This window comes from Leuresthes tenuis, unplaced genomic scaffold (genome assembly GCF_036924035.1).
Source record: "Leuresthes tenuis unplaced genomic scaffold, fLeuTen1.0.hap1 SCAF_4, whole genome shotgun sequence".
In the NCBI taxonomy this organism is placed as follows: Eukaryota; Metazoa; Chordata; class Actinopteri; order Atheriniformes; family Atherinopsidae; genus Leuresthes; species Leuresthes tenuis.
In genome coordinates this window covers 4,232,292-4,246,239 of record NW_027325358.1, presented here as the reverse complement: position 1 = coordinate 4,246,239, position 13,948 = coordinate 4,232,292, and the positions used below count along the sequence as shown (strand labels likewise).

General features: G+C 44.3%; 1 protein-coding gene across 3 annotated transcripts in view; it reads left to right on the top strand.

The window, feature by feature from the left end:
• LOC140305347 (testis-expressed protein 2-like) overlaps positions 1–13,131 on the top strand; it is a 32,970-nt gene extending 19,839 nt beyond the window's left edge. For 2 of the 3 annotated variants that reach the window (XM_072384180.1, XM_072384181.1), the window contains exons 6-13: positions 65–303; positions 432–596; positions 980–1,079; positions 7,269–7,395; positions 8,076–8,189; positions 8,368–8,583; positions 8,953–9,073; positions 11,457–13,131. In XM_072384180.1, the coding sequence (XP_072240281.1) occupies positions 65–303; positions 432–596; positions 980–1,079; positions 7,269–7,395; positions 8,076–8,189; positions 8,368–8,583; positions 8,953–9,073; positions 11,457–11,576 (1,202 nt within the window). In that variant the 3' untranslated portion in view covers positions 11,577–13,131. The remainder of the gene's footprint in view (positions 1–64; positions 304–431; positions 597–979; positions 1,080–7,268; positions 7,396–8,075; positions 8,190–8,367; positions 8,584–8,952; positions 9,074–11,456) is intronic. The other variant, XM_072384182.1, reaches the window with a different exon arrangement.
• Positions 13,132–13,948: the final 817 nt, after the last annotated feature.

Below are 13,948 nucleotides of genomic sequence, written 5' to 3'. Positions count from 1 at the left end.
ACTGTTTTTTTCCCTTCTAAGAGCGTAGTCTAATGGGAATGTCTGAATCCCCTCTGTTCCACAGCCTTGAGCTCTAACAGCCGCAACAGCAGCCGCGGCAGTCTGGATGAGGTGCTGGCATCTCTGCCCAGGTCAAAAGATTCGACAGCCTCCTTAACAACCGCAGGCAGTGCCAAAACAAAGCCTCTGTTAGACTACAACGTCTACATGGGCTCTTTGCTGCCAAAGCAGCTGCCAGTCAGCCCCACAGCTGGCAGCCCTGCCCTGCAGAGTCTACAGAGCAGTCCGGGGACTGATAAGAAGGTACCACAAATGATTGCTGTCATCTAATTTGCAGTTTAACCTTCCTGTGCTGCAATAACTGTAAATCATCCATGCAGATGTATTGATTTTCTGCTGGCGTTCACCTGCTAACTGCACCCTGTCTGCAGCTTCAGAGCAGCGCCTCGGCTCAGGTGCAGCCCAGGGGAGAGGAGGAGGATTTTGTTGCCTGGGTAAACGCAGCTCTCGGTCGAGTCTTCTGGGACTTCCTGACTGAGCCCTACTGGGCTGAACTGGTCTCCAAGAAGATTCAGATGAAGCTCAGCAAGATACGGGTGAGTGGGAGCGAGGCCCGTAAGAACAATTTATCCTTTTAAACGGGTTGAACTGAAACATGTCGGTCACCCTCCGGCTTTTCAAATGCCAGCGTGGCCCTTTAAATAACTACAGAAAATGTACAAATCCTGCTCATTCTCTTGAACACGCCGAGCAAACCTGAGTTATTTGCCACGTGTGCTTTGATCTGTGACTGTCTGCAATATCCTGTGGAAACATGGTAGTCAGAGCAGCTGTGGAGACAGACCTGTTCAGTCCTCCAAGGACTGACACAGAGACTCTTCACAGAGACAGTGTGTGTGTGTGGAACTGTAGCAAATTACATCAAGGTGCTGAATGATTCACAGATGATTGACCAGGTGTTTGCTTTTGTGCCTTTCAGTTGCCTTACTTCATGAATGAGCTGACTCTCACAGAGCTGGACATGGGCTCAGCCACTCCCAGAATCCTTGGGGCTTCCGCACCCTACGTTGACTATCGAGGCAAGAAAGAAAGCAATTTCAAACCACATGAAATACACACACTTTTACGTCTTTTATGAGGACAGACGGGCATTGAGGACCAGCTCGAGCTGTGGGAGCTGATGTGTAGGACACATTATTTACTGTAGTTTATTTATTTACTGGGACTGGATAGTGTAGTGGTATGATTGCCACCTATTGTGTGGGAGATCTAGGTTCAAATCTGCATGAAAGGTACTGTCTCCAGTAGGAGTCCTTAGGCAAGGCCACCTTACCCTATCTGCCTATCTGTAAGTCTCTTTGGATAAAAGCGTCTGCTAAATGCTAAATGCATAAACATAAACATAGTTTTAAACCACGCAGCACATTTAAAGCCCCGACTCCAGGAGCACATCAGTTATCCTGCAGGGTTACGCCTATAAGGCTCCCGCAGTCTTGCTTTTCTGCATGAAAGTCTTTAAAGAGGGATGCTGCATCAAATAACTGCAGAGACCAGCGGTGCACGCACAATATTAGATTTCCTCAGGAAATTGATCTGCAGAGTTTCTAAAAGGCACATTTACAGCTAAGCTGCATAAACGCATCCCAAATGATGCAGAATGCATGAGCAGCTAACTAAAAACACCCTGAAAGATCAGTAGTTTGTGAAGACATCTTCAGCACGTCCCTGATTGATAACTTAAGCTGTTCTAAGTTACCTTTCCCAGCTTTTCCAGCTGTGGAGGCATAAAAAGTTTAAGTAGTAACATTCCAAAAGGTGCCTGATTTCACTCCCTCACCGTACGCTTCAGAGTCTCTACATGAGAAATGTTTTTATATTATTTCCGTATAAACAAGCTTCTCATATGCAAAAGTAACACTCCCACCTCTGCACAGCATGTAAATGTCCTGCCTCTTCTTGTCTTTTGATTATGACATAAACTATGAATGAACCGGACCCGTCATTTAAGTGCTGTAATTTTTTCTCAGTGTCAAACTATTTTCAGATGAACCTCCTCTCACTTCTTCCACAGTGATTCACACAAAGCAACCCCCGCCTTTCAGTCCCCGCTCTGTTGTGTACAGCCGCAGTGTTGGCTAGTCTTCTCAGGGGGCTAAACCCAACCAACAGCTCACTTCTTCTGGGGTTCAGTGAACCTCGGGCTGGTTAGAATTTATTCTGAGGTCATTTCTTTTCAAAGGTCTTCTCGGCTCAGTCGAGGAGTGATTATGAGCTGCTCTGCAACTGTTAACCATTACGTCTTTAATGGAAAAATAGGACGACTGCATCATTTAATCAGTGACAATAGTTCACGTTTAAACGAACAAAAGGGACATTTGGTCTCATGACCGATCATTTCTCTCATTCTTTCTCGAGTCTCATTGTGACCAATCACAGTGCTGAGGTTGTTTCACCCAACAGCAGCACCCATGACTGCTGCCCTAACTGTCCTCTGACAGCAACACCATCCAGGCAAGCAGTGGCAACGCTGCAAGCAGCTCTCATCAACGCAAGCAACACATAAAAACTTTGTTTGTGCTAAAATTATTAGAAAATAAACAGAATTTAGAATACAAAGACGGGGATGACACAGACGCACCGTTTAAACCCAAAAAATGGGGGAAATAGTTTGAACCGAAGACGATGAAAACCATTTTGCTCATTAAACAGCAGGCAGAGTGAGGGTTACTGTGGCTGATGGGGTCAGAGAGACATACTCGCCATTTAAACAACGTATTTCCCCTTCTTTACAGCCGCTGACATTAGTCCCACCAGCAGTATTAATGCTCAGAGCTGAGCAGGTTTCACTGCCCAACCTGAGGTCAAGTCATCACTGCATGATCAGTAGAGTGCAGTACAGTCCAAGGGCGATAAAACTTTAAGCACGTGCCTCTGAATGTGGCATTAATTAGCTAAACTACCTTCAAATAGATATTTTCCATGCAAGCTGAGAGCATCTCAGGTATTTTTGCTGCTTCACAGCACAAGAAACAATGCAGCTGATAGTTGTGGTTTAACTTTGTTGGTTAAGTTTCATGAACAAGCCTCGCGCTCAGATAACATCTGGCTGGTCGCCTCCTCAGCATCAACAGTGAGCATCTCAGCAGCTCAGCGAGGCATCCGACCGGTGGGCCGACTGACCCAAAAATCTCTGCCAACCAGATTCTAAATGTAGAAATGGCACATTTTATCTGTCCCATAACAATAGAATTCAATCTTTTAGCGTGAAAATCTGGTTTCACTTTATATGAGTTCATCTTTACACCCGTAATCATGAAAGAAATCTCATTAAATCCACCAGAATTTCACCGGCATGAAGGACAACGGGCCTCATGCAAGAACGTATTTTTATTCTAAATTTTTCTCTCGTACGAACACGTCAGGTTCAACAAACGCTCTTAACTTTGGAAAACGTGTGTAAACGACCTGCGTAAATGATGAATGCCACCCGTGCATATTTAGGTGCACGAGGATAGTAAATTAGCATGCTCCACGCCCAAAATAATACCATATAAGGCCACGCTTCCTCTCTCCTGTGCCAGGAAGTGTTGAGTGTTGAGTTCTGAGAATGGCATCAAGGCGCAAAAAGAACAACTTTACGGGCTCTGAGACTGAAGTTCTGCTTTCAGAGATCCAAAAAGGGAAAATCTGTCATTTTCAGCAGTGTCAGCAGTGGAGTTACTAAAGCAAAGGAAGCAATTATGAGTGCTGTTAAAACAAAAAAAAACGTCTCGCCATGAACAGGCGCTCTGACTGCAGCTAAAGTCGTGCAGGCAGTTGTTGCCTCATCATGGCGGCACTTTGATGGGGAGGTCTTCTGGCACCACACCTTCTGGTCTGCCTGGGCCGGTTAAGGTAGTGGGAGACCCTCGATCATGGCAATACTGTGCAAAACACAGCATGCCCCCCCGCGCTTTATCGAGACACACCAGGCCTTCAATTTGTGCGCTCCACAACGGCTGCTTTGGCGCCTGTATGTGTGCAGCCTACTGCTCCGATTAATTAGTGCATAATTTAAGTCAAACAGAATAATGTCAGCATAATTATGGGGCATAATGTATATATTTATCTACGATTGCTTCAAACTAATTAAATATATAATCCATTAGTCAAGCAAACTTGATTGAATAACAGCGGACTATTTTACTAAACTCCTACCACAGGTCTGGTGAATGCGCAAATTCTCTTAAATCAGTCCAACGCACGACTTAAGAACAAATCTGCTGGTAGGAACGGTTCCTGCATGAGGTCCATTGTTTACCAGCTCATATATGAGGGCTGAGAGTGTTTAATCCACTCTGACCTGATGCAACATACGTGTGCTTTTGCACTTGTGTATTTCCTGAAAGAAACGTTGATGAGCACGAGCGCAAAGTCAGTAATTAACTAAAGAAACGGAAAGTTTTAGCTCTGAAATGGTTTAATTTCCTGCATCCTGTTGATCTTTACTATATTTGTATGCAAACTATGCATTTGAAAACGAATGTCTGCACAGCTCAGGTCTCATTGGTTTAATCTTCCCTAAAACCTTTAGTTGTGTCAGATGTCCACTTCCTGGTTTTCTCTTCCCTTTACGTTGGCCTTCATGCCATCTTCCTCTTTGTGCCCACACTCTCACTTCAGTCTGGGTATCTCTCCTCCGCTCTGTGCGATGACTCAGTGCCTCATTTTTATCACATAATAAGAGCAGCAGTTGATTGCCTCTCCAACTGAAATAGCAACAGCTTTTCTTGGAACAGTTCAAGGTAAATCACAGCTGAAATGCCACTTCAGTGTGCAGCTTCCTCACAGACAGCGATGGCTTTCAAACGTTTTGATGTATTTTTAACAGATTGGAAACAAAGTGACCCTGATCGGGCACAGGTCTTATTTTTAGATGTTTGTTACTTCTGAGCATGAGGTGGAACACAAAAGAGTTCTTACACATTCGGCTTAAGATTTCTGAAGGTGTTTAACTCCTCTAAGTCCTGCTCATGCTTCTCTTTAGAGAGTTCTGGCTGCATTAAACCCTCTCACTGAAGTGGTCAGCTTAGTTTTCCTGTTGGAGTGGCGTTACAGTGGCTGCATCCTGCTGGCATCTTAAGTCCTGCCTTCACCTTGTCTCGCTCCTCTCCTTCCTGGAACAAACAAGCTGAGTGCAGCGGATCAATGAGCCTCCTCAGATGTGCGTGTGTTCGTGTCCAGTTGTGGAATAATTTTGACATTTGGCTTCATCCCAATTAAGGAAACCTTCCCTGATTCAGCAGCTTGCACTCGGTGCCCTTTATACCCCCCCTCAGCTCACACTTTCAAGTCTGATCTGCCCTCCCAGGCTCAGCTGAACCACCCTCACGCTGCCTCTCTTTATTACCAGAAACCTTCCGCTCTTCCTTTTGTTCTAAAACCTTTAATGTCGTCTCAGCTTATCTTTCACTCACTGAATCTCTCCGGTTTCCTCTGGTGCAGCACACTTAATGCAGGATGACGTCATTTAGCACAAGGGACTTAATGCCTGGTTGCCATGTGCCAGGTGTTCATGCAGCCAGGCAGAGGAGAGGTTCGACTGTCTCAGTGCTGCTTGTCTCTTCATAATCTGACGTCTCACACAACATCAGATCAGATCAGAATGTATTTTATTACTTTTGCTGAAATCACAGATAACAAATGACTGAACTCAACTCAACTTAGTTCAGTGCTAATGTTCTACATTCAGAACATGATACAAATAATCTGCTGTGCATTATGAGCAAACATCTCCACTTTGCTCTGGTCTGTCCAAAGGACATTGTTCCAGAAGTCTTGTGCTTTGTTCAGATGCAGCTTTGCAAACCTAAGCTGTGCTGCCATGTTCTTTTTAGAGAGAAGAGGCTTTCTCCTGCAGCCCTTCCAAACAAGCCATCCTTGTTCAGTCTTTTTCTAACTGTGCTGTCATGACCTTTAACCTTTAACATGCTAACTGAGGCGTTGGTCAGTTTAAAAAAGGGTTTATTTTCTTTAAAACATGCATACATACTGTTGCTAGGCAGCAGTGCTATCTGAATCAGATTATCGGTTTCTGTTAACTGTGCAGCAGAGTTTCACAGTGAATGTGCACACACTTTAATTTATTACACTCCCACTTGACATTCTCACCCACTTAGATCTACTTTAGAAAACATTGCTGCAAGAACGTATTTTTATTCTAAATTTTTCTCTCGTACGAACACGTCAGGTTCAACAAACGCTCTTAACTTTGGAAAACGTGTGTAAACGACCTGCGTAAATGATGAATGCCACCCGTGCATATTTAGGTGCACGAGGATAGTAAATTTGCATGCTCCACGCCCAAAATAATACCATATAAGGCCACGCTTCCTCTCTCCTGTGCCAGGAAGTGTTGAGTGTTGAGTTCTGAGAATGGCATCAAGGCGCAAAAAGAACAACTTTACGGGCTCTGAGACTGAAGTTCTGCTTTCAGAGATCCAAAAAGGGAAAATCTGTCATTTTCAGCAGTGTCAGCAGTGGAGTTACTAAAGCAAAGGAAGCAATTATGAGTGCTGCTAAAACAAAAAAAAACGTCTCGCCATGAACAGGCGCTCTGACTGCAGCTAAAGTCGTGCAGGCGGTTGTTGCCTCATCATGACGGCACTTTGATGGGGAGGTCCGTGGGGGTCTTCTGGCACCACACCTTCTGGTCTGCCTGGGCCGGTTAAGGTAGTGGGAGACCCTCGATCATGGCAATACTGTGCAAATCTTTTAGAAAACATTGCTGCCCCCTAGTGGCATAAAGCCAAACTGCACCAGAAGTATATGCAAAAATGTGGCTCTTTGTACACAAAAGTATGTGAATCTGTGTTCTGAGGAGAGGAAAAGAGAATATCCAGAGTCCCACTGAGGAGGTGGTGGGGGGTTTAAAAGCATATCTGATTTCTCCCTCTTTCTTTTACCTCCCTCCCCAGTTGAGTTGCCTCATCTTTCTCTACTAAGCAGAAAAGGAAATTGAATCAGTCGTGATCCCTGCCTCAGTGATGCTCGGGGGGGGTGTTGGGAGCAGAGAGGTGGCGCAGAATTTTATAAGTTGGGAAACAAAGGAGGCAAAAAGAGCTTGAAGAGATGCAGCTGTTGCTTGTTTGTTGTGTCTGAAATAAACCGATGCTGGAGAGGACATCTGGTCACAGTTCTTTCTACTTAAGACACTGTACCGCACCAAAGCTTCACTGTGGTTTCGTGTCACTCTGAATAATTACTAATCGTCATTGTGCTCTCATCAGGTCTGTGGTTTGACTTGGAGATTTCCTACAGCGGCTCTTTCCTGATGACCCTGGAAACCAAGATGATCCTCAATCGCCTCGGAAAGGAGGGAGAAGGCCTTCGCTTTGGGGAATTTGGCAAAGATGGGTAAGATCATCAGGATCACACATTAAACCGGACTTGGATGGATTTCCAACCATTTGTGACTTAATTTAGGAAAACTGTACGCGTCTTTGTCTGCTGTTCTGCACCTTTTCTGTCTTTTTCACTTCTCCCCTCCTTTCTTGTCCCCGCTGCTCCTTCTTTGGATTCTACTTTAATGCGGATGTTGCTCGGATGTTTCTTCCTGTGGTGAGTGGTGCCTGACTTCCAGCACAGTTTCATTTCCTAATACCATCTAATGCTTCATCTCATCAATCATTCATTTCTCACTGTGCTCAGTCCTTTCATCAGTGGATTTCAGCACTTCCATCCCTCAAAATAAATCATGATAAATTGTCTGCAACAGACAGATATGATATTTCATCTCAGTTTTTTGGCTGTGACACGATGACCATGAGAAACCTGAGGTTATCAGTGCTGATACCAGCCCTGCATGCTGCACCTATAGAGCACTAGATGCAGATCCTGTCAGGGTTACACAGGCTTCCAGTAAATGGGAAGTGAGCCTGTTTTAGGGAAACAGGTGCAGATTCAGCTTTGCATGAAGTTTAAAACACTGAAAACTAATCATCCATGGTTTCTTAAAGCTAACTTATGGTGATTCACATGCTTAAATACCCCCCCCCCCCCCCCCCTCTGATCCACCTGTGTGCGACTGTTTCCAGATGCAGGCCACGGACTTACTGCCTGGCTGATAGTGATGAAGAGTCATCCAGCGCCGGTTCCTCGGATGAGGAAGACTCCTCAGAGCTCTCAAGTGACTACGCTGGAGCTGAGGGGTGAGAACGAGTTTCTGTACTTTCTTTTGCTTTCATAATCGAAGATGATAGGATGTAGAAATATGAGGAGACATTAGATGAACCTGCTTTTGTAATTTAATGGAAATATTGGCTTAGATGGTCTGGTAACAAAGGCTGCTCGGTGAAAATAAAACGCTGACTCACAGTTGCTGTCCAGATACAGTTTCGTGGGAGGTCATAAACCCAGCAAGATCATGCGCTTTGTGGACAAGATCACCAAGTCCAAGTACTTCCAGAAGGCCACAGAGACGGAGTTCATCAAAAAGAAGATGGAGGAGGTGTCCAACACGCCCCTCCTGCTCACCGTGGAGGTCCAGCAACTCCGAGGAACGCTGGCTGTCAACATACCTCCTCCTCCCACTGACAGGATATGGTACGTGAAGGAAGTATTGTCTCCCTGTTGCGTAATCTGTGGAATTACGGTGCACAGCGTCCATGTTTGTCAGAGGCTGCTCTTTCCCACAGTCTGCTCTGTTGCAAACAAAGATCTTCCAGTTTCCTCTGGTGTGAGTCAGAAGTCACAAATGTTTACCTCTAAATGGAGGAGCATTAACTTTAAACTTTAACACTGAGAATGTCTTTACTGAGAATGAGTAAGAGTCTCGCTGCTCTCAGGCAGGAGCATCTTTAACTGAATAATTACAGGTGGAAGCTCCCCTCTGCCCTCTGGTGGCGGTTCTGAGAAGAAGAGGTTTATTCGTCTTTGAGCAACTGGTTTGACGGTGCTAGTTCTGTGTTGCAGGTATGGCTTCAGGACGCCGCCTCACCTGGAACTGAAGGCACGACCTAAACTTGGAGAAAGAGAAGTCACCCTGGCTCATGTCACAGACTGGATAGAGAAAAAACTGTTCCAGGAATTCCAGGTATGTGTTGAAGCCTGCATGTGATGTAGTGACCCAGTCCTCCGGTACGCCACAAAGCAGCTCAGAGACAAAAAAGGCGAAGCTGGAGGTCTTCAGGTGGCTAAATGTTATTGATAAATTACACAAGACGCCTTACATGTTGGCCCCTTTTAAACTACTGTTACATATTAAACAATCAGAGTATGTTTCACATAGATTGCATATAAATAATGGATGTAGCCAACAAGTTGTCATCTCTTTGTTTAGCTACATCTGAAACCCACGGATGATCATAGCTCAGATGGAAGAGGAGGTTGTCCTCTAATTCAGTCCACAACATCTTCATATGTTGAGATTTATTTGGACGAGACACTGAGCATCAAGTAGCTTTAATGCCGACTATCCAATCCAGTCTAAGTTTATTTATAAAGCACATCTAAAACAACACAGTTGGCCCAAAGTGAGTACTGTCAAATATACATTTACATCAGAAATCACCGGCAGAATAAGTAAAAAAAACAACTAGAAATAAAAGTTCAACAACTCGCATTTAAAAACAGGAAGAGAAGGAGCCTGAATAACATCGAAAGCCAAGGTCAGGTGATCAGTAAACCTTAGGGACCGAGAGGGAACATATCGCTAAAGCAGGTCAGGGAGGTCGGCTGGAGGGAGTATTCAGACATTTAAATGCCAGAAGCCACTGGAGAGCAGACAGAACTGGTCAATTATCCTAACGCTCCGGTTGAAAGGCGAGCAGCAACGTTCTGGACAAGCTGAAGGCATGAAAGGGAAGTCTGGCTCCAACATAAAGAGCATTAGTCCAGACGAGTCGAGATAAAAGCCTGAATCGCCTTTTCAAAGTCTTGCCATGTCAGAGTCTTACTTAAGAGACTTTCTGTACAACAGCGCTGGTTCGCTTGTTAAATTTCAGATCATAGTCCATAATTATACGTTTTTACTGTAACGCATTAATTAAGATTAATTAATTACACAAAAATTAATGCATTTTAATCGCACTTATTTTTGCACCGCGGAACGTTTCTCACTGGATGAGTTTCAGGCAAACCGATTATATCGAAGCACCAACTAACGTCCATGACTTCAGACAACAACAAACCACAGCGAATGATAGTTAAACATGAACGAAGAAGCTGTTGAGACCGCTTTGGTTGGCCCTGTGGATGGGAAATGTTTTAAAAGACAGACGGATGGGATGGTCGGTAGCGTCGCTGTGGGATGGTGCAGGTGACCCGTGTAAAGAGGCTACAGTCCTCGCTGCAGTCGGCCTGGTTCGAATCCCGCATCGAACAGCCTTTTACTGCGTGTCATTCCCCCTCTCTCTGCTTTCTGCCTCTTTTTATCTGTCCTGTCCATTAAAAGCCATAAAAAAGTCAATTTAATAAAAATGGACGGATGGATGGAAGCGTCGATGAGAGCGCGGTTGGTTAAGTACCACCTTGAAAAATAATAAACGATGTTTTTTAGCTTAAGCTTATGTATTCAGTCACTATTCAATGGTATACTAATATCCATGTGAAACAAATTGCTTCTCACTGTTCTCAGGTCAAATATTTATATGCGATTAATTTCGATTAATTAATTACAAAACCTCTAATCGAGTCCCGGCCCTAGTTTTTACCAGTGCTTTTTATGTAGAACCAAGGTTAGAAGTGGACAGCAGTGGAAAGATATCCCCAGTTTCCTCAAAATCAAGCAGATAAACACAGAAAAGAAGGGGCCCAAGAATCGAACCTTGTGGCACCCCGCAGTAGAGAGGCACCGAAGACGACATAAACTCAGCTAAACCAACACAAAAGCTTCTGTCTGCCAAGTAGGAATGAAACCAGTCTAAGGCTGCACACGTGATGCCCACCCAGTGCTCCAGATGGGAAATAAGGACCCTGTGCTCAACAGTGTCGGACGCAAAGGTCAAATCTAAAAGTTAACAGGGCTGTGTCGGGTTTTTAATCCAGCCTGGAATAGAGTATCTTTACCTGAGACACACTCTAATGTTTAAATGTGCTGCATGAAACTCACCACAAGTAGATTCAAAGTTTTACAAAACTGGCATCATGTTTCATTGACGTAGATTAAGAGCCTCAACTGATTAGGAAAAGAGGTAATCATCTCCTCAGACTACAGATGCACTGTTGGCCGGAGCTTCCAGCCTGTGGTTGGAGCAGACAGCTTGAGCTGGCATGTTGTTGTTGCTGCAGATTTCTTATGTGGCAACACTCGTCTTTACATTTTAAAGCCATTTATTTATAATCCTCTAGGTGTTTGTACCCTGGTCAGAAGTCTCCTGGAGAAATGTTGCGTTTTGAAGTAGAAAATGTGCTGAAACTTTGTATTTAAAACATCGCAGACGGCTCAAATCAACTCATTATTCTCTCTTCCTGTTTAGAAAATCCTTGTAATGCCAAACATGGATGACGTGTGGCTCCCCATCATGCATTCTGCCATGGACCCGCGCTCAGCTGGCGGACCCTCAGGGGGCCCCTCAGTGGACCCAGAGGCCTCCTAGTGTGAGACGTCAGCACCAGTCAGCCTTATAGATTGTTTACAGTATTGCCTAAAGCTCACGAAGTCTCAAAATGGGAATTTACAACCAAAGTCTTTAGGTGTGACACTATTGTCATACAAACACATTCCCCTGGTGAGTCGCTGTCTCACCAGCCTGAAAATAAACTGAATTTTAAAAGGAACAAGGCAGAATCGACCAAGTACACTAAAGACTAACGGTTGCTTGCTGCTATGTTGGATAGAACACATTAATGAGGAGAACTATTTTTAAGAGTATCTAATATCTGAAGATGGGTCAAGTTGGGCTCCTTAACAGGGGCGGGTTGAGTTTTTTGTGATGAAGAAGCATTCACTAGACACCTTACAGCCTGCAGGTAACGGAGGAAGCGGGAGCACGAGGTGCCTGTTTAGTTTAGAGACTCATGGGATAATAGTGCAATGACGTGTTGAATTAGACTTTTAGTGCCACGCAGGTAAACTTTGGAGAAGCTCAGACTCTTGATTTGTGTTTATTTACCATGAAAACATGGATTTCTTTTCTCTTTTTTAATCGGATGTCGTGAGCAGTATTCTTTTGTGCTGTGACCAGACCTCGAACGCCCCGTTCAACTGCCAAGCCGCTGTTCCTATGCCACTGATGCCCGTTTTCCACATTTAAATGTGTGGATCCGCTGCTCGAGAGCAGATGATGTAGTGAAAGTGTCCTTCACTGTGTAATTAGCATGTTAGTGCAAAAACACTGCAAGTGCAATGGGTGCAATGCCTTCAGTTTGAGCCCGTGTGGCGACGTGTAACCGTGCGTCTGCTGATGAGGCCGCCAACACATCTGTTGAATGTATTTATGAGAGACAAACGGTTTTTACCTGGTTACATTCAGACTGGGGTATGCAAGTTATTGCACAATACACTTTTCTTTCATTCCTTTTCCTTTTTTTAATGATGAACACTACCCCGCCTTGCATATCCCTCACCAGGCTGTCGATTGGTCGTCACTCTAAGAAGGAGCAGGTGGCGTATTTACCCGTGCGTCACTTGTTCTTTAAATGACAAACAGCCACCCGCCAGGCTGCTGGTGGGCAGACGCCTCAGTGCAGTTAACATTTGGGTGAAGTTAAGGTACAAAGAGCCTCGTTAAGCATCTTTTGCCTGGAATGTATAGCCTTACCTACAGGGTCCCTCGGAGCCGGGCCGCTCTCTGGGGTTAAAGGTGCACATCCTGAGCCGCGATGCGGCGGCGGCTCGTCTTTACGAACGTACTAAAACACGACCATTAACCTTGTTTACAGGACTTAGTTTAGCATTCTTTCAGCATCGTCTTTGCTTCCTCGTTTGTGTCTCGGTTCCTGATGAAGTATTTTTGAATGACCTTGTAAAGTGGGTTCGGTTTCTTTGCGAAAAGCAAGATTTTCTTGAGGATATATGAAGTTTATGACCTGATTTGTATCTGTGAATTACTAATGCCTTTTTTGACAATTCCGTGTAATTCTAAGGCCAAATTTGGTGATTATATGTGTATCTGTCTTATTTATAGAGCAAAATAAATCTGTTAATGACAATGTTGTTGCATAATTCATGCAAATCCTTCTTGTTGTGTGTTTATTTGCCGCAGAATAGGAGGTTATTTAAAATGGATCATCTTTCCTGTAATGATTCCTTATTAAACCACCAAAAGATGTTGAGATATTTTGGAAAAAATCAACAATTTCTCCAAAACTAGATTAATTTAAAGGGGAACTCCGGTATTTTTAAACCTGGACCTTATTTCTGGCATGAAATACGTTCATCTAGTCACCGAGAACAGTTTGGTGAAAGTCGGCGTCCTTCGGAAGATATTTAGATAACTGGAGATCCATATAACGGAGAGAACGGGGCTTAGAGGATGCAGCCTCTAAATAAGGCATTATCTGTCTTTATTTCACCAATACTTTAAGAAGAATGAATGAATGAACGTGTGCTATAGCTCTGTTAGCTCATAGCTGCTGTGTTGTTGTTATTGGCGGCTATCAGGGGGGCTTATAGAGGCTTTCTACACATTCGTCTACTGGGATGATGTCATCGACGCCCCCCTGCAGCACAGTTTATTTACTCCGGTAAGAACGTCCATCGTACTCAAAGTTGTCATTCATATTGTCAGAATCTGATAAATATCCTGCCATGTTGTACAAAACTATCAGTGTGAAGTTAGCCGACTGTCACAGAGCACGGAGTGAATAAACTGTGCTGCAGGGGGGCGTGTGGATGACATCATCCCAGTAGATGAGTGTGTAGAAAGCCCTCTATAAGCCCCCCGATAGCTGCAGCACAAGTTTGTGTTTCTGTGATCAGACAAAAGCTAAATTTAATGAATAGAATTTACTGTTATTCCCTCTATAA